We start from the raw sequence: 25,594 nt of genomic DNA on the forward strand, positions 1-25,594 counted from the left end.
CATGAACATCTTATCTCAAGTTCCAAAACACTTGGAAATAAATTTGTCTTCACTGAGGTTTGTTTGCTCATAAGCTACTCATATTTCAAAGAAGACTTCCTGTCATGTGTTTAATTTGTTTGTTTTTTCCAGGTTGCTGTAATGTGATTTGTTCAGATAAAACTGGAACTCTGACCAAGAATGAAATGACTGTTGTTCATATTTTTACTTCGGATGGACAGTATGCTGAGGTATGTGGTAGGAATATTTTTTTAAACTTTTTCTCTCTAGTGACTTTTAGTGCAGATGAAAGGTGCCAGACTGAAATGTGTTAATTACAGCAAATTCAGAGCTATCTGAGGTAGTGTAACCTTCTCCATGTCATTGTGCTGTGTCTCAGTACTGTTCTGGAGGGACCACCTCTAGAGGGAGAGCTAGTTCTGTCCCAATCCCTATTCAGTATTTTGAGATTTCTTGGCCATGTCCCAGTTGTTCTGTCTATAGGGAGTTCTCCATAAGAATAGATAGGGAGATACGGCTCTTTGAGCATGCTGACATCATATTATGATGGCTTTGGTTAAAAGAAAAAAAATTGAGAGGTTGTTTTTGCCATCACTATTGAAAACAAGATTATGGTGGGTACTTGCTGTAGCATGTGAATAAAAATGAAATCTAGCTGTAGTAGACTTCAGAGCCAGGGTATCAAACATATCACTACCTTCATGTTTGCAAAGAAAAACATTTGGTTAAGACTTGTAAGTTAATTGATAGTTATATCTTAATGAATGTGGAGATGAGTTGAAATAATTAAATGTGGACTCCACCACCACGCTAATGTCTTTAGAGTTGACTCTTCAATGATGACACTTTGGTGTTGAGAGTATCTGTTTCATTGCTGATCATTTTATGAATGGAATGAAGAAGGGTGTGGCAGTGACTGCGTGGTGAGGACTGAGAATTGCTCGGAGGGAAATGCACAAGGAGATACAAAGATAAAGAGGGACAACAACAAGAAAGTGGGAAAAGAAAAGACAAATAACTGCTCCTCTTAAAACCACATTTTCTCACTACGTGCACGTCTTCATTTATGACAATAAAGCACTGCACCGTGTCCACACTGTGCTCCTTGTGAAGCTGGAGTGTATCCATATTAGCAGCTCTTGCAACAACAAAGACAGCGATGCATTGTAATAGCTATCCCACTGTGCCACTGGCCACAGGGTGCTTTGGGAAGGGTTTGCAGTGCCTCATGGGGCAGGCATAGTGTCACATGATGTAGGTTTCCCAATCACGTTGTTCCATGGGGATCCTACTACATTGCCAGCTGCTTTTCAGCTGAAGAACTTTGTGTGGATTGGGGGGGGGGACGACACTGTCAGCATTCTGTCTTGTAAGATCAGACAGCGGGAGGAAGCAACCAGCCCTGGGGGAGGGGGAAACCCTGACATCAGCCCCTGCCTCCCTTCCCTGGGCTTTCCACACAGCAGTCTGTGTCTGTCATACCTACACCTGCCTCTGTGTTCAACAGTACAAGCATTCCACATTAATGGTTTGCTTTGTATCCTGGAGCGGAGCAGATCAGCACAGCATGCACAGGCTGTCAGAAAGGGTGCTTTTGAAAGGGCAGCCAAATTCAAAGCAATGAGCAGAATGGTCATTTGAGGCATTATGGGACAGCTCTGGAGGCCAATTACAACACAGAATGCAATCAAGTGTCCACTGGCAATAGAGTGCAGGAGCCTCTGCAAATAGCCTTACGACTCTCATTGAGGGGTTTTTTGAAGCTCTGCAACTAAGGAGTTTCTGCACACGATGTGGCTTGGCAGTGTGTATATGTCTGCAGTTTGAGCGCAAAAAGCTGCTTTACTGCACAGAAACTTGCCAGTGTAGACAAGCCCTAAGTAATACTGTGTGATAAGGCAGTGAACAAACGTTAAAGGTGAAATCTTGGACTTACTGAAGGCAATGGGAGTTTTTCTGTTGACTTCACTGGGGCCCGGATTTTGTCCTGTAAGTTTAGTTACTACCAAAAGGCCATATTCTCCAGTTGATCTCTACAAAGCGCCTATTAAGTGGAAAATCCCCTTGATTGTTAATCATTGGAGTCTTTAACTTTTGCCTTCAGCCAACTGATTACAATTAAAAATGAAATTCTGCCCTCTCCACTAAAGGTATAGGGTATGCTCTAGCCGAGTAATCAGAGTTCTGATTTGTTACTTGTCAGGCTTATCAAAATATTCCTGAATATTGGAAAAAATATGCTGTGCCTAAACAAAACGGAGTCTAGTGGCACCTTTAAAGAATAACAGATTTATTTGGTCATAAGCTTTTGTGGGTAAAAAACCTCACCTACCCACGGAAGCTTATGCCCAAATAAATCTGTTAGTCTTTAAGGTGCCACGGGACTCCTTGTTGTGTTTGTGGATACAGACTAACACGGCTTCCTGCCAATGCTGTGCCTAGTACCTGCTGAGTCACTTGTGGTGATATGATGATGAAACACAAGCAAGTTCAGTGGTGTCTCTCTCCTTGCATATACCTTAGATTAAGATCTGTTTTGTAAAAAACATTTCTAACACTCACATAATCACTTCTGTGAGGTTTTTTGCTGTTGATGTGGATATTGTAAAATGACAGTTTAAACCAAGCTATCATAACATCTGTTAAACTGAAATGGACTTGTTGCATGGAGTCAGGATATAGGAATGCTGTTCTGATGCCTAATTATAGATCAGAGGAACTCTGAAAATAAAAATATTTGGGAAAATGTAGTTGAAATCAAACTCATAATTTTCCATGGAAAATTTGCCGTTTTTTAAATCAAAGCCCCCCCCCCCCCCCCCCCCCGAAGTCTTAAATATTTCAGGCTTGGGCTTCTTTGAAGGGAGCCAAAATTTCTCTCTTCCATGGTACTTTCAACACTTTTAGTCAAAACCCCAGTTTTCTAACAAAACAGCTTTGGGAACCATTTTTGACCAGCCCTGTCATATAAATTTTCCAGTCCTGCAGTTCTCTGCATGAATGGTTATTTATCAATAACTGTAAGGTTTTTAAAGTCGGGTACTCAGATCAACTTACTCTGGTTGGCTCCTGCATTCAGGATTTCCAGCTACTTACTATCTGTAACAATGGTTGCCTAAGTGTCACTCCCTTCAGCTGAAGCAGAAAACTCTGATAGTTTTTTTCAAGACCATTTTATAAAGAACAGGAAGAACTGAAAATTTAAACCAGTCTCAACATTTCTTGACTATTTTCAGGTCTGATTTTGTTCCCATTGCCATCAATGGTCATCTTTTTCTTTACTTGAGTAGAAGTAGGATGGTGGGCCCTCCTTTTTATCACTGTTCCCTACATCCCTTCTCTTCTTGTTTCAACAAATGCAATCTTGTGTTTATATTGGGAGAAATGTATAGTGCCTCTTTTCTGTTTGAGTTTTGAAACAGCATAAGAAAAAGTATATTGTAGTTATTTTGGGGAGAAGAGCCTTACTGAGCTGAAGGGGAAAGAAGAAAATAAACACACAGATAAGAATGAAAGTGGCAAAAATTAATTTTCAAAACCATGTACTGGTCAGCAGTTTGGTAACTTGCTTAGTTTCTTGTCTTCTAATTTCTACATTTCTAATTTAAAATATCTCTGTGTGGAAACTTGGAGGGGCTCTATATATCCCTTCAATTACTGTACCCAGAGTTAAGGTTCAGTAACTTCAGTGTGAGCACAGTCATGCCACAAAGGAGGGAAATGAATGAATGAAAAGGATTCTGAATTTTAGTTTTAAACTCTATCTGTATGTTGCTAAATGGGGTTTAAACTAAAACTGCCACAGTCATTCAGACGATCTCCTGTTTCTGATAATGACCAGTACCAGATGCTTGTGGAAGGAACTTTTAATCATAAACCTGCACACATAAACCAAATACCCACAGTGCTAACCTAAGAGATTATTGTAGGGCCCCTGATTGGGGCTTCTCGGTGCTACTGCAATACAAATAGTTAGTTATTTAATTTATGTTTATTAAATGTCTTTGGAGTCTAATCTCTCCCAGGCTTCATCTGCTGTGCTGTTCTTCAGGGCAGCCCACTCTTGCAGCTGCACTTCTGGCTCTCATTGCCTGACCCCCAGCAGTTGGTATGCATTGTAATCCAATTAACAGCCTTGCTTTCATTCACCATCCCCCAAAGTCAATCTGTACACTAGAGACCTTACAGTGGCACAGCTGTACCCGTGCAGCTGTGTCACTGTAAGGTCTCCCGTATAGTTGCTCTATGCTGCCACGAGAGAGCTCTCCCATTGGCATAATTAAAACACTCCCAATGAGCAGTGATAGTTATATCGGCAGGAGAGAATCTCCCTCTGACATAGCACTGTCCACATTGGCCCTTCTGTTAATATAACTTATGTCACACGTCTCTTAGGCCATGTCAACATTAGCACATCTACTGGCGGGTCCTGAGGGGAAGGAAAACCAATATCCTGAGCTTTTGCTTATCACTGATAAGCAGTAAGAATACAACAGTTGACGAATACTGAATTAATTCTGAATTTGAATTACAGATTTAGAAGTTGTGGTCTGATATTCTGTTGAAATATTAAACTGTTCAGATCGAGTTAAATACTCTTTAACCTAAGCCTTCTGCATTAGAAGCTGATTAGGAAATGTATGTGGGCTTTTCACTTGGTATAATTGTTCCATTTTTAAATTACTCATATTCCATTATCTCTGTGGGAGATTACTAATTTCATAAATTCAGAATCTTGCCTTTCAGTCTTCCATTTTATGCTGTATTTGGCTGTTTTTGTGTCTTACAGGTTACTGGAGTAGGTTATAACAGGTTTGGAGAAGTTGTACTTGATGGTGATGTTATTCATGGGTATAACAACCCCTCTGTTAGCAGAATTGTTGAGGTAAGATCAACACAGTAAGCAGTCTGTTTTCATTGAATTAATACAGGAATTTTATATTGCCTTGACCTCTGTTTTATTTGTTTTTTTAGGCAGGTTGTGTGTGCAATGATGCCATAATTAGAAACAGCACTCTAATGGGAAAACCAACAGAAGGAGCCTTACTTGCACTTGCTATGAAGGTGTGTACCTAATTCATGGTGGTTTTTTCTCCTCATGTCAGAAACATTAAGTTAATAGGAATGAGTGTTTAATTAGCACAAATATTTAGCATGTTTTCATTGAAAAAACCTCTCTCCTCCATATAAAGAATCTTTTTTTTTTTATGAAAAATTACTGGGCATCCCAACAATTTAGATAATGACTAGGAGGTGAGAATGGACCTGAAGTAAAATCATGTTAATGTTTGGATCTGATTTTTAAGTTTATGGTTCAAAAATGAAATTAAATTTATGTCCAGAATAAAGTCATTGATAACTTGTTTGTTTTTACTTTGAATTTTTGACTGTTTACAGTTGTCATTTAATTTGGTGCGAGCCCGTTTGTCAAGTAATCAGCATCTGTTCTGAAACTGGAGAGGATTAGAAAAGATAAAATAGTGGCACATGAGCAATTGATTATTTACTGGCACTTTAAATGCTGCAACTCTGAAAGGTGCTATTTAGGTGTTGGATACAGGGAATTTCAGTTGTGTAACTTTTGGTTAAACAAGATTTCCTCTGTATGTTGTGACAATGAACTACTAAGACTACTTGGACAGGGGACAGTGAACCCCGGTACCTAATCTTTCTATGACTCTGCATAGATTTAAATCCATATTGTGTAATGCAGTGATATTTAGTCTTTTTCCCCCATCTGGGACTCAGAATCCACACACAGCTTCTTGCAGAGACCTGTTTAAAACCCCACACCCTTGTGACTCCACAAGGATCAAGGGATTGATTGTATGACAAGAACCCATGAAAACTGGTGGGTGGACTACAACCGCTTCTGCTATCCTTGCAGTGCACTTTGCTATGGGCAGGGAGAGTGGTGCCATTTTAAGATGTGAACCAAGTAGATTCTAGAGAGTAGTGGGGTTCAGCAGGTAGGTGACATTTTTAATCAGCATATTTCCCCCAGAGTTGAGTGGGGTTGGGAATGGAGGTAGAGTTGCAATCAGGGTTGTGGTAGGAAGAACAACAGACACATTGAGTTTTTCCCCAAGGATTTCTGAGTCCTGGAAGCCACAAATTTTCAGATGAACTTTTTGCTGTGGTGGAAATTTTGTTGTGATGCACCTTAAGGTTGCCTCCTGCAATTTGAAAACCACTGATCTTAGTTCTACTGAGGAGATGAGTTCTTCTGTAGTCTTGCTTTAGAATTTTGGGCAAGTCACTTATTGCACTGGTTCTCACTTACTTGATCGAGCCCCCTTTCTTTGTGTCTGTAGTCATTCATGGCACCCCCGGGCCCAAGTACATATACTGCCACCAAACTCTGAAGGCAGGGTGGAGAGCAGCGGCTGCTGGCTGGGCACCCAGCTCTGAAGGCAGCACTGTACCACCAACAGCAGCACAGAAGTAAGGTTGGGAATGTGAAAAGTGATTTGTCTATCTATTTTCACAGCAAATCTAGTGCCACCTTGCAACCTTCTGTACTGCTGCTGCCACCCTGAGGCTGACAGCTGGAGCCCCACTGCCTCCAGGTGGCGGGGAAGGAGAGCCTGAGCCCAGGGCTACCTCCTGATGAGGCATGTTGGGTGAGGGGGAGAAGATCCAGAGCCTGGGTGATGAGGCTCCAGCTGTCCTTTATTCCTGCTTCCCAGGTGTGCATGACCCTTCTACACAAGCCCCAGCCACCTGGGGCTGACAGCCAGAGCTGTTTGTTTTTTTTTTTTTTTTTTTTTAAGTCCGTACACACAGTTCTTGTCTCCCACCCCATAGTTTGGGAACCGCTGACTTAACATGTCTGCCTCTGTTTCCCAGCAATGCAATAGAGGTAACATCTGCCTATCTCAATGGTATGCAAGCTTGAGTCGTTATAAAGTGCTTTTTAAAACCTGGAGAAGGGGTAGTAGAATACTCAAGTATCTGTGCTCTAGAAGTTGGATATATTTTAATGAGTAGTGTGCAACAGCAAGATCTGTCTTTGCACCTAGGTATAACTATGAGGCACTAAGATCTTTGAATGAAAGGTAGAATATTGTATAAGAACAAAGTAGATGTGATTTGAAAATGTAAAAAATATACTGTTTGGTGACTGACAGTGAAACATAAAAAGATGTAGGTTTGCTCATTGGTGTTTATCTAAGCTGGACTAGTGTGACTTGCTTTTAGTTTTAATAGGGAAATAAAAACTGAATGGGTTTATAAATAACTAAGAATGAAAATGAGCCATTTGAACTTGTGACTTGAAAGGCTAGTAGCCTGGTTAAATGAATAAAAAATGGTTTTGATATTACTGTTACATTTTACACAGATGGGTCTAGAGGGACTCCAGCAGGACTATATTAGAAAAGCAGAGTATCCCTTCAGCTCAGAGCAAAAATGGATGGCTGTTAAATGTGTGCACAGGACACAACAGGTAGGCCTTTTCCATGACTATTTCCTCACCCAGTGATGTTAAGTAACTTCCTACAGCACAGGAAATGGTGTACAAGCTATCTCTGTTTAACTTCAGAAGTTATGTACAGGAAGGGAGTAGCAAGTCACCAGCATAGTGCTACACCTGTGAGTGTGAAGGAGAAAGTTTGATAGTGAAACTAGTTTTAATTTTCTGTCTCTGAAGTGGTGGTTGAAAACCACAGGGAGTTATATTAAACATGTATAATTCTAAATTTGAGCTCCTCCATAGAAATCTCATGAGACTGTTAATGTTCTGCTGTTTTCTTGGCAGTGTAGTTACATGACAAGAAGGAATATACCAGTTTAACAGAGGAAGGAATTGCATTATGTGAAACAACCATTTCATTTGGAATAATGGGGAAATTGAACTTTCTCCATAATGTATATCTATCTGTATGTTTATCTCCTCTTCCCTCCCCTCTGCACTCCCTCCTCCCCCGCCACCCCCAAAAAAGTGTGGCAGGTGGAATATTTTGGTGTGAGTGAAAGTAAGAATTACTGTTAAGTCTGACCAGCATGAAATAGCCACAGGCTTCTAAACAGCATGTATCATGGAAGGCAGTGGATCCTGGATTTATGGAATATCCCTCCAGTGCTTATGGCAAAAAAGTTAGCTTGTTGTTAAAGCTTCAGAATAGCACCAGAAACTCTCTAGTTGTGGAGATGGAAAGTTCTAATTCGTGGCCTGCCCACTTTCCATGCTGTACTGCTTCAGATTCTCAGAGCATTAAGTCATCAGCTTTAGGACAGAGTTTGCGGAAGAATTAATGAGAGCTTTTCAGCCTAGATTTGATTTTTAAAAATTACCTTGGGAGCCAAGAGGATGAAAGGATTCCTTAGCATATACTGCAGGCAATCTCTTCCCCTACGCTCAGTGTTTTGATGTTAAGTTTGAACCTTTTCACCACTCCCCCTGTTGATCTCTGAAACAAAGGTCAATTGGTGAAGCCATGATATTTTAAGCTGTTGTAGGTAGTCAGGTTGTTTGTACTGTATAGAATTGTTCAGGTCTTGGGGAAAATTAATGTATAGAGGATTTTAACATATCTATATTTCTTTGACTGGGTAGCTGGCCTTCTAATTTAAGATCTTGGATGTGGGCTCAGGAAATTTGAGGCTACCTCTACACTGCAAATGGAGTTTGTACAATTTTCAGCTTGTATGGATGTACCTGTGCTAGCTTTAATCTAATAAGGACACAGTGGCATGAGCTGTATGAGCCTGCCTGACTCCCTGGGTGGGCCATACTGAAGCCTATGCCACCATGTTCTCCTTGCTATTTTTAGCAAACTAGCTAGATTTAAAGCTTGCACAGGTACATGTACCCATGCCAAATTATACGCAGTCGTAGTGTAGATATAGTCTGTGTTCCATTCTGCTACAGGTTTCTTTCTGTGCTGCAGTTTCCCATCTATTTGCCATTAGTGCCAGTCAAAATGTTTTTTATGGAAACTAGGGCTCAAACCTGATTCATTCTTTAAGATTACAAATTTGATAAAAGTAACTGCATAAATCTAGTATATTTAGACTTTGTACTACACAACTTACTGATTAATAATATTGTGTAGTCCTAATTTTTTTTAGAATACGCATTAAATGGATCAAGAACAGACATCTTAAAAAATAGTCCTCAATGGGAATAATCAGTGAATGGGGATGTTTCTGGCTGGAGTTACACAGAGCTTGGAACTAGGCTTGATGCTGTTGAACATTTTAATCAATGATCTGAAAGTAAATATAAAATCACTGCTGATAAAATTTGCAGATGATACAAATGGAAAGTTATAAATCTAGGAATGAGGAATGCAGACTATATTTACAGAATAGGGGATTGTATTCTGGAAAGCAGTGACTGTGAAAGACTTGGGGATCAGAGTGGACATACAACTGAACATAAGTTCCCAGTGTGATACTGTGGCAAGAAGGACTAATGCAATCCTTGGATGTATAAACAGGAGTAGTGAGTAGAAGTAGGGAGATGATTTCACCTGTATATGTGGCATTGGTGAGACTCATACTGTGTATAGTTCTTGTCCACAATTTTAAGGGGATGTTGAAAAATTGGAGAGGGTGTAGAAATGAGCCACAAAACATGATTTGAGAGCTGGAGAAAATACCATTCAATGAGAGACTTACGGATTCTGTAAATCTGTAAACTGAGCTTTCCTTTTCACCCTTTGTCTTGTTTGTTTAGGATAGATCTACTCTACAGACCTATATCAGAATAACTGTTCAGGGATGTGAAAAATCCACACCCCTGAGCGACATAATTACTGACCTAACTCCGTGTAGATAGCACTATGTTGACAGAACCTCTCCCACCAACATAGGTACCATCTCTCGGAGAGGTAGATTAACTACACCAAGGGAGAAACTCTTCATTAAAGTGCTACCGATGCAGCTGTGCTGCTGTCAAGCTGCCCATGCAGACAAGCCCTACTGCACATTAGCTTTTCAGGACATGAACTGTCTAATGTTTATCCACAATGCCTAATAAAATGCCCTAATTTCAGGAGGGTGTTCTAGATGCTACTGTAACACTAGTAAGTTTATATATACCTCTACCCCAATAGAACACTGTCCTCGGGAGACAAAAAATCTTACCGCGTTACAGGTGAAACCATGTTATATCGAACTTGCTTTGATTCACTGGAGCACGCAGCCCTGCCCCGCCCCGCCCCCCCCAGAGCGCTGCTTTACCGCGTTATAACCGAACTTGCGTTATATCGGGAGAGAGGTGTTTTATGTATTTAGAATTGCACTGTTAAAAAAATTGATTTTCGCTTTAAATGAATGAGTTAGTTCTTACATTGCAGAATGTATGAGAGAGGTTAGAGGACTCTAGTTACTCGTGTGAATTTTTTTTTTCCTTAGGACAAACCAGAGATTTGCTTTATGAAGGGAGCTTATGAACAAGTGATTAGATACTGTACAACATATAACAGCAAGGGGCAGACCCTGGCTCTCACCCAACAACAGAGAGAACAGTATCAGCAAGAGACAATATCTATGGGCTCTGCAGGACTTAGGGGTAAGGCTGCTGTAGTGTACCATCTCTACAGGTTAAACAGCTTAAATGTGTTGCTTGACTCACTTCATAGTAAGTGTAATGCACAATTTTGGAGACCTTAACTTCTAAATTCAACCTTTTCTAGTTTTGTTGTGTTCACCAATTTCTTCAAATTAGGACTGGGTGTGAAACTAGCACTTTAGTTTAAGGGTTAAATAATAACATGACTGACTGTGGATGTTGACATATTGTACCTCAGGTTTCAGTTTCTTCTCCTGTGTCTGACCACCCAAGAGATAAGACTCATCGCCACTTAACTATCTGTCATCTCTTTTTATGCAGGAATTGGTTTATGGGTTTTTTGGGTAATCCTAGGTTCTCCCATTTTTTCTTCTGTTGTGTTTAATCTCATGTGTGGGTTAGAGAGACCCTTCTTTGAGCCAGAAGTTTGTGTGTGAAACTTGCCTGAACTAGTCAGCATGATTGAATATTGGTCAGAGGGGGTTGTTAGAGTTACTGCTGCAGTCAGAGTGCTCAGAAGGAATGGACACTACTTCTTTGGGTGATGGTTCCTATGTGTATTATGCATGTGGCACACATGCACACCATGCACCTAGGTCTGGAATTCCTTCGGTGCAGTGTCCGTTGACCCGCACATGCTCAGTAGCTCTCCACATGCTGCTGACCGAGGGTATAAGAGACAGTGTGAGTCAGCGCCTCTTCAGTTCTTTCTTATTGTTGCATGGCCTGACTTGGAATCGTGTCCTCCTTTGCTATTGCAGAACCTGTAAAAATTTAATTGTAAATTTGTTTTAGATTAAGAATTCTAGTTAGTGTATAGTTTAGTACAGAATAGAATTACTCTTCTTCCGCCTCCTCCTCCTCCTCCCCCCCCAGCTGGGTGACAATTTTCCTGGTCCCAGGACTGTACCCAGGGTCCTGCAATTCAAGAACTGTATCTCCTACCCTCAATCCTTCAGCAGCAACAAGCATCACTGGTGCATGTTCTGTCTGGGTGAAGCACATATCTCTAAGTGCAGTATATGTAAATCCTTCCTACCCAGAACTAGAGAGGCCTGAGAGCTCTGACTGAAAGTTCCTGATGGAAGAGGCTATGAGGCGCTGCACAGACCTGGGAGACCCTTCCCATCCACTGTACATCAGCCTCACCTGACCAGCAATGCCCCTCCAACCACGAACCTCAGAGTGGAGCACTTAACACTGAAGCCCAAGGAGTTGTCACATAGGGCCCCCCATGAGAGTGAGACACTTCGCATGAGCATAAGGGCAGCCCCCTCAAGTGGACTGTCCAAAAGAAATGTTTCTTCCCCGAGCTGGTCCCGGTTGGGTGAGAAGATGTTGTGTACAGAACTGGCTCTGCTGAAGACCCCCATGCTGAAGGATAAGACATGGAAGAAGAAAAAGATCTGTTCTGATGGAGACTGCAGGGGAGAGTGAGGAGAGACTCTCATCAGTCCCATCCACGAGTGCAGGTCTGGACTCCTCATCGGTACTGCCCGCTTAGCCATTGATCATCCAGCTGTCATCAGAACTGGTCCATAAGGAGTATCTATTAGAACTCTCATACTCTGGGCTGTACAGAGACCTTAGTAATGCTGGAGGATATCTTCCTCCTCTATCTGCAGTCTCCACTCTGAGGCCATGCCCTCCTGAGAGATGTCCTTACCCTGGAGGAGGAACTGGTACCGTTGTCTCAAAGAGGCCCCATCTCCATCCATGAAGCTGGAGCACCTCAGTATCCATGGTACCACTGTTACAAACGGAACCATCCTCTGAATTGGAGAAGTCAGAGGAGATGGCTGCACCACTATTTCCGTGAAGGCACAGGAGTCCTGGCAGACAAGTGAGACCTTACTATTCCTCCAGCTAGGACCCAACCAGGGACAACTAGTATCCCAACTAGTAGCACTGTGGGGTCCTTCCTTCTGGCCTTATTGGGGTCCTCGGAACCCCTATGGTAGGCACCCAGACCCCTTTCAGGATTTGTAGCATTCCTCCCCTTCTTGTCCATTGGTGTATGAGGAAGAAGAGCCAGAATCAATTCTATTGGTAACACTGCTTCCAACAGAGGAGCTTCCCCATCATCCCCAGACACTGCCATCACTCCTCCATCGCAGCCTTTGCTGCATGACCACGGCAACATGAACAGTTATTGCAAAGGGTCGCTGATGATCTACAGATCTTCATACAGGAGGTGCAGGACCCTCACCGTTGACTCATGGACATTTTACAACCTCAGGTACTGACCAGGTGGCTGTCCCAATCAACGAGGCCATATCCGAACCAGCCAGAGCAGTGTGGCAAACACCAGCATCTTGAGCCCCTACACCTTGCTATGGCAAGAGCTTGGCCACACTTCCGAAAATCTACTTCGGCAGATAAAGGGTCAAAGAGACGAGATCTCCTGGGTAGGAAGGTTTTTCTCTTCTGCAGGCCTCCGATTTTTGTATTAATTGCCAAGTCTTATTAACATATGATTTTAACACTGGGTTTGCGGACCTTAGACAAGCCACCCATGGAAGACCAAGCCCACTTCCAGTCCTCTGTGGACAAAGGAAGGTTGATATCGAAGGTGGCTCCCCAGGCTGTGGGAGATACTGCAGATGCAATATCCAAGATCTTCAGCCACAGGGCTGGTCATGTGAAGGCTTCAATCATTGGGTTTCCCTAGAGAGGTCCAAAATACTATGCAAGACCGTACCTTTGAGTCCAACCTTCTTAATGAAAAGACAGACGATCCTCTACATTCTGTAAAGGACTCAAAGGTCCACCCTGTGGTCCCTGGAGACTTACACCTGTACTTGCCAGCATCGCCTATGAAGCTTTTTAAAAAAGTGACATCACATTAGCTATCCTCCAGTCATCTGGTACAGAAGCTGATTTATATGGTAGGTTATATACCACAGTTAGTAGTTCTTCAGTTTCACATTTGAGTTCCTTCAGAATTCTTGAATGAATACCATCTGATCCTGTTGACTTGTTACTGTTTAATTTATCAATTTATTTCAAAACCTCTTCTAACACCTCAATCTGCGACAGTTCCTCAGATTTGTCACTTAAAAGGAGTGGCTCAGGTTTGGAAATCTCCCTCATATCCTCAGCTGTGAAGATCACAGCAAAGAATTGTTACTTACTGTAATTGGAGGCTCCTAGAGGGGTGTGGTCCCTATCTGTATTCCACTATCCACCCTCCCTCCCCTCTGCTTCAGATCCAGTTGGATTGCAGTAAGAGGAGGAACTGGAGAGGTGTTGACGTGAGCTGCCTCTTATAGCCTTGGTTGGGAGCACAAGGAGAGCTACTGCGGGTGAATGGACCCTACTTTGAAGAAATTCTGGACTTGGGCATGTGGTGCACGTGCATACCCATGTGTGAAATACAGATAGGGACCACACATCTTGAACCTCCAGTACAGTAAGTAAGCTCCATTTCTTCTGTAGGCCTCTAAATTGTCTGAAGACACAATATTTAAATATTACTGCTTGTGTTCCTTTTAACATAAGGTTGATTAAAAAGAGGGGGAGAGGTGTTGCACAGGAAACTTGCGGGCTGACAGTCCATCCATGATGGTCTTCCATTCGCCTTTGCAAAGGGTCATGGACATGATATATCCACCTTTATTTTGTTTCATGGATTTAGTTTTAGCTTGTTTACAACCTTTATTTTTTAAAAGATAAAGGTTGTAGATTGAAATCACTTATCTTCTTTATATAAACTGACAATATTTAGCCTCTACTCATGGGCCAGTTTATCCTATGTTGGTGCATTTAGCCTCCTATTCATATTAATATTATGAAAAACAGCAATTGTGTGCAATAATCAGATCCTGATACACCTTTCTCCAAATACCAAAAGCAATAATGACTTCCAAAGCTGGGAAAGGGGTATCTGTGTCTGTTTCTTCCCTCCCTCCCCTTGACACTCCTTGGGGAGGCAAGGCACCAAAAAGCAAACCAGAATATATCTAACAGTAGTTCCCATTTAGAGAATTGTGACCTGAGGGTGCTTGCACTATCTCACTTTCTGTTGTAGCCTACCTACTGAATGAGGCCCCTGACCTGCAAATATACACATAACAGCTGCATTGATTTCAATGCGTAAAGTTATTCATGTGTATGAGTGTGTGGTTTTTCAGCATTGGGCCCACAGTCTGTAAGCACCAATCATCCAGTTTTTTTTCCAAATCAAATAAAATTTTAATTCTATCCTTTTAGAAAATATATAGGATGTGTGGTTGAAATACTTATTTTGGACAGGGGGCTGTTAATGTACTATGCTGGTTAGTTATTAAATTGTTTAGTTTTAAAAAATTAACTTATTTTTCTTGTTAAAGTTCTGACCCTAGCCTCTGGCCCTGAGCTGGGACAGCTTACCTTTTTGGGGTTGGTGGGAATAATTGATCCTCCAAGGACTGGAGTAAAAGAAGCTGTCGCTGCGCTTATTGCTTCAGGAGTAGCAATAAAAATGATTACTGGAGATTCACAGGAGACTGCAATTGCTATTGGTATGAATACACCTCTTCCATTAACTATCTTATTAATTGTTACTCTAAAATTGTTTGTGGTGCAAATAAGTAGAAGTAAGGTTTTGTGAAATTTACAAATATATAGACTACATACAGTTTGTATTTTAGTACACATAAGATTGTCACGTGATGTAACAGGAAAGAGTGTATTTTAAACTGAAAAAGCAGCAAAGAGTCCTGTGGCACCTTATAGACTAACAGACGTTTTGGATAGTCTGTAAGGTGCCACAGGACTCTTAGTCTGGATCTGTAAAAGCAGCAAACATGGCTACCCCTCTGATTTTAAATTGAGTTTCCCTTTAAACTATAGCTGTCTGAGATTTGCTGTAATTGAGACAATTTTGATTTAGTTTTGTGTTTTGTTTTTTTTCCCCCATCTAGCAGTAGTGCATGCTCAGTCAATTTAAGAGTTCATTTTTGTAGAGTTTTTTCCCTGTCTGGGGGCCTTTCACATAGCAGCAAGGGGGAAACACACACATAAGAAAACTGGCCCAGGTTACTCAGAGCAGGTATGGTACCAGAAATTATTTTAAACTTTTGTATATGAGACCGGATTTCAAAGTTAAAAAACAAAAAAGCCACTTTCAACTTGAACAGGTTACTTAGTTGACTTCCGTACTTTATTGGTGTACAGAGGAGCTTGTCACAGAGGGGAATTCCTTGTGTGGGCTGATCATGAAGCTTTGTAAAGGGAGTTAAACTAGATTGAAATTTCACTTTTTCCTGAGGCTTCTCCTCCCCCCTCCCCCCCACCCACCCGCCCGCCAAAAAATTCCCATTTTATGACCCCATCCTTTCCTCTACCTGTTCACATCCATGTTCTAATTTCCTATTCCTTTTTTTGGATTGTAATCTCTTTTTGGACAGGGACTGTCATTTTTGCCACATTTGTATAGCACCTAACACAATGGGGCACTGACCTGCTTGAAGCCTTTAGACGTTGATGCGAATATAAACATGTAATCAGAATAGATTTCATGACGTATTTGTTATTTCTCAAGAGTTTAGGTAACTACTCCAGTCTACCGATTTCATAATAAGTTATGAAGCTACTGGAGTAAACATACATGTAGCAAACATTAAGGCAGAATAGAGGCACAAAATCTTATATTCCTTATACTAAAAAAACTGGTAGTCTGTTAAATCACTGTCTGTTTTATTTATTTATTTATTTATTTTTAATTTCTTTACAGCTAGTCGCCTTGGGTTCTATTCCAAAAATTCACAGTCCTTCTCAGGAGAAGAAATGGATGCTTTGGATATTCAACAGCTTTCACAAATAGTACCAAAGGTTAGTATAACACCTCCCCTCTCGTGCCCCCCCCCCCCGGACTAATTACAGTTATGTCATAAAAGGATGTAGTCTATGCTGACAGAAGCATTCTTATTTTTAAAGAACTAAACAGTTATATTTCCTAAGAAACTGACAAGATGGTTTTAATAGAAATTGATGATGCAGTAAATTATGAAAAGCCATACCCTCTAATTTAGGAACATGGAAACTGTCATAGCAGACCAGGCCAGCTGTTCACTATGGGCAAGTCTACATTTCCGCTTTAGTTGATCTAACTTGCATTGCTCAGGAGTGTGAAAGACACATGACCCCCTACAGGATTGTCCTGGAGTCTCCAGGAATTAGATTAATCTTTAATTAAGATAATGTCATGACGAAACCTCCAGGAATTCGTCCAACCAAAGTTGGAACCCTACCCTCAAGCAACGCGAGTTAATAGCAACTTAAGTGCTGTCCACACCAGTGCTATATTAGCAGGAGAGTGTTTCCCACTGACCAGAATAATTATGCTGATGGGAGAGCACTCTCCCGTTGGCATAGAGCTTCTTCACTAGAGGCATTACAGCAGCCAGCTGCATCGATGTAGCGCTTCTAGTGTAGACCTGCCCTTAGTCTGACCATGTCCAGATGCTTCAAAAGAAGGTGCAAGAAACCCTGTCCTCAGTAATTAGGGAATAGCTTGCCCAAAACTTTTCTTGGTCTTTCTCTTTCAACTGGAGATTGTCATATGAGAGATGAAATGAGATTATATATGATATGGTATGAAGCTTTATATCCCTCCCAAACTTTGGGTTTTTTAAACCTTACTAATCTAACGTTCGATGTTTTCATTATCTGTATAATCAATTTTTGAGTGCTGCTGATCTCTTAGCTTCTGATACTTTGTGGCAAAGAGTTAATTGTGCATTGTGACAGGCTTCCTTTTTAAATAGATGTGTTCAGTTTCATTGAATGGCCTCCTTTTCATCCTTTCCCATGAAATGGGAATAAAAGTTCCCAATCAGCTGTGTACATACTCTTCGTTATACCTTTGTCATGTCTTCACTTACTCACCACCTCTAAACTGTGCCAATCTTTTTAGTCTCAAGAAATTTTCCATGCCTTTTAATTTTTTATCAATCTTTGAATTCCCTCTAATAAACCAGTTATTTGCAAAGGGTTGTTAACTTGACTGATGAATAACCTCATTCAGTTTGCAATTTTGGCAGTTGTTAATTTTCAATTACTAAAATTAAGAGGCAAAGTTAACTTGAGGCTCAAACTTAACTCTTCCACAACGTGTGTTCCAAAATATTGTTTTATTTATAAAAGAATGCCAGTCTGCAGAAATGAAGATTGCAACATTCTTAATCTGTGACCTTTATTAAAATCCGGCTAACATGTAATCTGATTACTATAAACCTAACTCCCTAAATACTCCTCCTTGAAAGCTAATTATGTGGGGATATAGTTTGTCATTCAAAGTATTGTTGTATCATCTAATCTTGCAGTATAAATTTCAGCTCTTTAATTTCTCAAGTTTTCAATGTTCATTCTTTATGCTCTTCCTTTGATTAGATTGCAGTGTTTTACAGAGCCAGTCCCAGACATAAATTGAAAATCATAAAGGTATGTTTCTCCAGAAGTAGAAGCGCAGGATAACTGCTAGAGACCTTTATTTTATAATGTATTTACTAAAATTGTTACAGGTTAAGAGATGTCATAATGAAATAGGTTTGAAATGTATTTGGTTGTGAAACAGAAATTTGTTTGGAAACCTCACAATGCCCAGTAGAGAGACTACATGCAGCTACTATTGGGCAGCATAACACTTTTTCAGATGCCAGAGGGTCAGCTGAGATTCAGTGTCACATTGCAGTTGAATTGACTAGTAATTTATGGGAATCCATGTTTCTGCTGCATCCCAAAGCAGAATGAAAAGGCATGGATTTCAAGCCAATTCTGTGGTGGTGATTCAATTCTGAAGCTAAGAAAATGGCTAAAGTGATATAGAAATATTAGAAGAAAAGTAAATAAAGCATGACTACAGAATAGAGAAGTTCTCAAGATAACAATTAGCACAAGCGAAAGCAAAGATAATGAAGAAATCAAACATTAAAGAACAATTGGAATGTAATTGAGAGAAATATAGGAGAACAGTGGTAAATATAAACACATGGACTGTTTGCTATTTTTGATTATTTCTTAAATACAACTTGTGAGCAAGCTCACTTCTCTAAAAGCATAGGTTTTTAGCTGGGCTTCCTGGGGAGGAGTACAGTAACTTTAGATTGAGGTGTGGTGGCTTTTTAAAGAGAATCACATGTAAGAGCTTACTTAAATGGAAACATAATACCATTTTTATAGTTAAATGATTGTAGATAGACTGTTGCCAGGATAGTGGTGTGGACCAGATTGCTCTGATCATTGCCTTAAACAAATTATTTCCTTTTTTGTAGTCCTTACAAAATAATGGTGCAGTAGTAGCTATGACAGGAGATGGAGTGAATGATGCTGTAGCTCTGAAGGCTGCAGATATTGGAGTGGCAATGGGGCAGACTGGAACAGATGTTTGTAAGGAAGCAGCTGATATGATCCTAGTAGATGATGATTTTCAGACAATAATGTAAGTTTCTGATTTTCTGCAAGTATTCAACAAGTCTTAAATGAAGTGTTAAGAAATCCCTCCCTCCTGACCCCCATACTTTGCAAAAGGATATTTCCTTCTTGTATATTTAACTGCAGTTAACTTACAAATTCCTATGCATATCCTAAGAAAATTGATCTTTAGTGCTGATTAGTTTGTACTGCAGTCTAAAAAACAACATTAATGCCTTTATTCAAACCATTATTTTCATGGGTTCTAAATAAGCTTTTTATGTTATCTGGTTACCTTTCATAAGCACTTGGGCAGCTTGTCAGCAAGAGTATGAGGATTTCTATGGAGGGAGTTGTAGGAGGAAAAGGGAGTCTGTTCTTAATTTTAATACCAATGTGCATCTATTTAAGCCTTTAGGCCTAGTCTACACTGAACTTTTTTTCGCCTTAACACTTTCTGCTGGTATTAGTGGTGGTAATTGATAGTGCAGTGCAGAAAAGACATCCATATGTTAACCATTGTAATATGAACTGCTCAGAGCAAGTTTAGACCACGTTGGCGTTGTGTGCTTTAAAAAACAAAGGTGTCTTCTATGTAGTAGTATTACTATAACAAGTGGAGCTGCAGTGATGGGAAACTGAAAGAGAAGTCTAGCATAGGCACAATTAGCTTAAAAGTTTAAACGTTTCTTATATTTATGTTCAAATAAATCAAGGTGTACCTGCTGATGATGCAGTCATTCCTCCTAGAAGGAACAAAAATCTCATAGTAAAAGTTGTTTTGAAAGCAGCAACTGACAACTCTTTTTGATTTGGGTTACCGTTCGTTGTTTTGTAGTCATTCCTACAAAACATTAGCTGAAAAAACAGCAATGATATTTTAGTTTAAACCAAAATAAATACAAGATGGATGGATGAGTCTCCAGCCCCATGCAAATGGAGCATGGGGGTGTTTGACATCTCCTCTTGAAAGAAATTACTGAAACTCGTCTATCCTTATACTATAGCAGGAGTACGCTCTGTTGCACTACACTAGTATTATTTCTCATTGCCTGCCAAACTCTACCTTCCAGCTGGCAAAACAAACTTTCATCCTCCCTATCCTAGCCTGTGCTTCTGATTTCCACCTTTACCTTTTCTTTAAGATTAAGCTATTTGTAAAACTGAACTTGTTTTTCATTAAGTCTGGGGAAAATAGAACAGGAGAGTTTCAGAACAACACTCCCGGGCTTTAGCCAACTTTTGCATAAATGATACACTTCAGCACTTACAAGTGTTTTCATATTGATAGATTCCAAGGCCAGAAGGAACCATTGTGGTCATCTGGTCTGACCTCTTGTACAACACAGGCAATCAAACTTTGCCAAAATAGTTCCTAGAGCATCTTTTAGAAAAAGTCCAATATTAAGGATTTTAATCTTGATTTTATTTCCGAGAAGAAAAACTATTGAAATATCTACAGATAAAAGTATTTGCAGGCATGATCAGCTCCTTGTATGTAACTAATTAATTATCCTTTTTATGTTTCTGCTTGCTTGTATTCATGAAGACAAGAATAGGGATGATGATATTGTCTTATTTAGATAGGAGCCCTGGAGTCAAACACAGCCATCTAATCTACAGTATATATCAACTCCTCAAGTAGCCTTATAAATTTCAGATAAGTTAACTTGGTTATGCTCTAAACCTTAAATTCTGAAACTAAGCCCTCTGAAACTCTTTAAGATGATTATTCCCTAAAGGAATATACTGTGATTTTTAGCTGCATAGCATCGGGAAATTCCAGTTTCTTGTGCAAATGGGTTAAAAGTGGCTCGTCAAGATCAAGTATTAAGGTCACCTGTAAGTGATCTTTTTTTTAAGTTGTATCCTCTTATTTTGAAAGTCAAATTGTAGCAGAGCTGGAATGAGAAATTTAATATGATTAAATTAGTAATAATAGAAAAGCTGAGTAAGCATGATTATAATTTCCTAGTGGAAAAGAAGGCTCCTTTTCACATTTTGTGAAACTTATTTATTTAAAATATAATCAACTGCTGGAATTCACTTTTTTCAGACTAGCTTAATATTATTATAAGCTTTTTTTATGTTCCCTTCATTAGTCTAAGTATTTTGTTTTCTTGTTTTTTAATTGCAGGTCTGCAATTGAAGAGGGTAAAGGAATTTATAATAACATAAAAAATTTTGTTAGATTTCAACTAAGCACGTAAGTTTGCAACATCATTGCCAATGTCAGAAGCTTCCAGTTGCACTGTAAATGAGTTAAATTTCATACTGCATAGAACCAAACGTGATAAATATTGGTGTAGTGTACAAGCATTGGTGGTGGTATACACTAGGTTAGAAAACACATTGACCATTATTGTGAAAATTTCCTAATCCTTTCCCTCTCCCCCCATTTTCTATTTTGCTATTAGTATTTACTTAGTATGACTTTGGTTATTTTGCTGTTTTTAAAAACTGACCAATCTTCTGATACCAACCCCCCCACCCCCCAAATGAAAAGAAACTACTTAACCATTCTCCTGCCAGTCTGATCACCCTATAGGGTCATGGTTGGAGAGGTGCATTCCCTCTAGCACAATACCCCTTGCTCTCTCCCTGCCTGGATCACACACATCAATCACATGGAGGGGGCTGATAAGATTGGAACATACCTCAGCCTCCCCTCACCACCCACATCCAATTTGTGAGGGAGGCGGGATGAATTAGTTGGCTGCCACCAGCCAGCCCCATTCACCTTGAAGTATAAGCATTACTGAACACACACCAATGATTCTTGGTGCTGTATAGGTGGTGTAGTTATCAGAGTTTTGTTTCCTGGCTTGCTGTGGGCCTAACCTATAATCTTCTAGGTTCAAGAATTTTTTTACCTACCTCACAGTATTTTGCAGGCTTGGTAGGTGAGGATAATAAGGATGAGTGTGTTTTTGTTTAAAAAAAGAGGCAGGGTGTGCAGAAGAGATAACAAATGTCAATAAATATTATTGCAACTTGTGGCTATACCTGGGGTATACTTGAGCACAAGACCCAGGAGGGACCAGTGAACTCAGCCTAGTGTGTTCTTTGGTCTTTGCAAACAGAGTGGTCCCTTGACTGTGCTTCATTTCCCCTTTGCAGGAGATGTGTAGTAGGATTCAGCAGTGGGCTGAATCAGGAATCATTTCTTGGCTGTAATGTGAGGCCAGTTAATCTTGCACTAGACCCAGTTAGTTCCTAATAGTTTGGGGAGGTCAGTCCCTCTTCAGTATTAATAAAATTAGAGCCTGCCTTTTTGATTCCATTCAGCTGTCTGTGTTTTCCTGTTTCCTGATCAGTATGTAGAGGGAAGTGTCCCCATTCCTGAGTAGAATTTTTTTAGGAAGTCTGGGTAATATTTCACTTGGTTGATTAAGGTTATTAGTCTCTCAAACTAGCAGTTCCACCTTAAAAAAAAAAAATTAATCTAGTGGTTTGCATTCCAAGGAACATAGTTAAAAGTTCAGCTTTCTACACCCTTTTGCCCAAACCAACACAACAAAATATGCACATTACCTGTTGCAAAATATATTAAGTTGTTGGGTGTAGACCAATGATACCTTTTAAAAGATTGTCTGGAAGTTTGAGAGTCCTTTTAGGACTAAAAGACAAACTGATTTTTTGTGTTGCATTAATATAAAGTACAAAACTTCCATATTTTAAACAAAATCTGTTTTGACAGATTAAAGTGGCCCCAATGCTTTGCCTTGCAGTGTTAGGGTTAGTTTTAGTACTTGATTTAAAAGCGATCTAAACATAACATACCTAATTTTCAGCACTTGAAGTGTTGAGTAAAAAGTATTATCAACTAATCTTCAGGAATGTGCCGTGCTTACAATTTTATAAAATGACTTTTCTCAACAGGAGTATAGCTGCATTGACTTTAATCTCACTGGCTACTTTAATGAATTTACCTAATCCTCTCAATGCCATGCAGATCTTGTGGATCAATATTATTATGGATGGACCTCCAGCTCAAAGGTAAAATAAATACTATTTTAATCTCGTGATGGAGTCTGATTCCAGCAAAATAAACAAATACCATGATCTTTTCAGAAAAGAGCAACTTCCTATGTATGTCACTTGAGAACTGTCTTAAACTTCTTTTAAAGTGACCTTTTAATGGGTTTGTCTAAAAACTGGGGGAACATCTTTTACTTGTGCAATGTTGCTACCTATTGTAATGTTTGTAGCATAGCTCTGTATTGTTATCCCTTCTGTTCAATGTGTATACAGAATAAGGAAGACTGACACTTCAAACTGCAGTGTCTCCCGTACGCTGATGACACTTGACTTTATTTCCTTCCCAACAAACCCAGATTCTGTTGCTCTGCTGCTTTCTGCATGACTGGTTGAGAGAGGGATCAGAATAAAAATGAGCTGGCCATAACTTCTCCTTGATAAGGGAGAAGTAACTCTTTTTTCCTAAAGGAATCTGGAGCAATATGAATATGCTCCTTTATTCCACTAGAGTTTGGTGGTCTCTACCATATAAAGATCACCCTTTATTTTGGTCTTGATTCTTATCTAATAAGTGATCTATTAAGGTTCTGGTAACAATAGTTTAGAGTTCTGTCTGTGACTGCCCTAATCAAGAAATAGAATAATGCTTCAGGTACCATACAGATAGATATATCACTTCAGAGAAGAGGGATTTTTGTTGTCAGAAGGACTAGGATCCTTCCTACTGAACAGGGGTGATAGCACTTTCCTAGACAGGGCCTGGACTTTGGCAGGGGGACGGGCTTCCCTAAGTGGTGACAGTGACCCTTCCATTGTATTTCTCCTGATGCAGCATTCCATGGACTACTAGACATCTCTAGTTTTTAAGGGATTTCAGAGTTCTGCATGATGATCAAAAGGTTTGAGTTTACAGCTTACAGTACTTCTAAAAGTGTGTGCCAAGACAGAATCAGGTGAAGGGTGACTGCTCTGAGGAGGCACTTTGCACCAAGTTCCTCTTCAATCGAGTAAACAGTCTCCCTATGTGTGGGAGAGAAGAGTACACCATTAGTTCCAGATTAGGGGAGTTTAGACATTACATAGGTTAAGAGCAAACCTTTTTCTGCTACTGCATGTGTGGCCTATATTTTAGATTTTTAGAAAGTACATAGGAGCTATGGTGATGGGACTATAAAAATTTAAGATGCAGGGAAATACCTACATTAAGCAAAAGAGCAACCCTGCAATTCTAATACTGCATAGCACTTAATGTGGAATAATAAGTACTTGTATGCTTGAGAGGACTCTTGTTTACAGATCTATTCAGAAAAGCAGCTAAGGAATATTCAAAGAGCATTCTCTTTCTGAATTATTCACTATTGATTTGAAATCTTATATTTTGGTGATAAATCTAGTATTCTAAAATGTCTTGCTTTATTGATTTATTTTTTTAAAGCCTGGGAGTGGAACCTGTGGATAAAGATGTTATTCGGAGTCCCCCAAGGAACTTGAAGGACAGCATTTTGACCAAAAACTTGATAGTTAAAATACTAGTTTCATCAATAATTATTGTGTTTGGAACACTGTTTGTCTTCTGGAGGGAGGTATGAAAAATGGACAAATGTTAAAGCAATAAGTGAAACGTCATTTATAGCACAAATCTCATTAATATTAGCAGTTAAATTAAGAATGTGCATAAATTTGAATTTTTAGTTAAATTGGAAACCCTTTCACCCCAAATTGTATGCTGGGCAGCCAGATTGTAGTTAAGAATTTCAAAGAGGTTGTTGAAAGGGAGAGCTATAATAGTAATAGGCATGGTATTAAAAATAGACCCTCTTTGGGCAGGCACCCTGTGGGTTCTCCACTTCAGGTGCACATGCACCTCTCAAGCCTTTTAATTGGAAATTTTCCATTAGTAATGTCTGTTTGGCCTGCACATGCGTCCTGTGCCACCTCATGCTATGCGCTAAACCTAAATAGGGATGTATGGGCAAATCACCCTCAGTTCCTTCTCAGCTGCCTGACCTGAGACAGGGCTTACACTCAAGGTGACAAGTGAAACGTTGATATCTTGTGTACTGTTTCCTATGGTGGTTTTTGTGTAGCATTAGCTTAGTGCAGAAGCCACCCTGCCCCTTCTCACCCTGAGCTGTGTCCTCGGCTGCCAGCCCACACCTGGCCCCAGCCTGGCTGCGCTCCTGGCCTTGCCCCCACCCTCAGCCACTGGCCACGGCTCCTTTCCCAAGCCAAGGTTGGGGACAGGACTGGGAGCAGAGCTTCACTTGGCCATGGGCTCGACTGTGGCACTGCTCCCACCCTCAAGCACAGCCCTTGGCTGCAGCCCCACTCCCAGCCTCGGCCCCCTTATCCCTGTCCATGCAGCCTAGCCCCAGGGTAAGGGATGGAGGTGCAACCATCAAAAGTTTTTGGGGACTAGTGTGCTTAGTTTTTAATGATATAGTCATAAGAGGACTGATGCAACTCTTCTTCCTCCCTTCTGGGAGCCTTATTTTTCCTGGCAGAGTATGCGTGTCCTGCCAAGTTTTAAACACTGCCTCTCCTGCCTATACCAGTTAGTGATGGCCACTCTGTGTCCAATGCTTGGGGAGTCACAGATCTCCAAGAAGTGCAATTTCTGCCTGGCCCTCTAATCCAGGAAGGGAGGACAGGGAGATTAAATTGAAGTGGCTGATGGATTGCTCCCTTAGACTGACATCT

General features: G+C 40.3%; 1 protein-coding gene across 5 annotated transcripts in view; it reads left to right on the forward strand.

The window, feature by feature from the left end:
• The window catches only part of ATP2C1 (ATPase secretory pathway Ca2+ transporting 1), an 87,224-nt gene that overhangs the window by 54,718 nt on the left and 6,912 nt on the right, over positions 1-25,594 (forward strand). For 4 of the 5 annotated variants that reach the window (XM_050938346.1, XM_050938350.1, XM_050938348.1 and 1 more), the window contains 12 exons: positions 133-230; positions 4,790-4,885; positions 4,975-5,064; positions 7,343-7,447; positions 10,363-10,519; positions 14,851-15,021; positions 16,236-16,333; positions 17,894-17,944; positions 18,775-18,941; positions 21,051-21,119; positions 22,796-22,912; positions 24,330-24,477. In XM_050938346.1, the coding sequence (XP_050794303.1) occupies positions 133-230; positions 4,790-4,885; positions 4,975-5,064; positions 7,343-7,447; positions 10,363-10,519; positions 14,851-15,021; positions 16,236-16,333; positions 17,894-17,944; positions 18,775-18,941; positions 21,051-21,119; positions 22,796-22,912; positions 24,330-24,477 (1,367 nt within the window). The remainder of the gene's footprint in view (positions 1-132; positions 231-4,789; positions 4,886-4,974; positions 5,065-7,342; positions 7,448-10,362; positions 10,520-14,850; positions 15,022-16,235; positions 16,334-17,893; positions 17,945-18,774; positions 18,942-21,050; positions 21,120-22,795; positions 22,913-24,329; positions 24,478-25,594) is intronic. The other variant, XM_050938349.1, reaches the window with a different exon arrangement.

This window comes from Gopherus flavomarginatus, chromosome 2 (assembly GCF_025201925.1).
Source record: "Gopherus flavomarginatus isolate rGopFla2 chromosome 2, rGopFla2.mat.asm, whole genome shotgun sequence".
NCBI lineage: Eukaryota > Metazoa > Chordata > Testudines > Testudinidae > Gopherus > Gopherus flavomarginatus.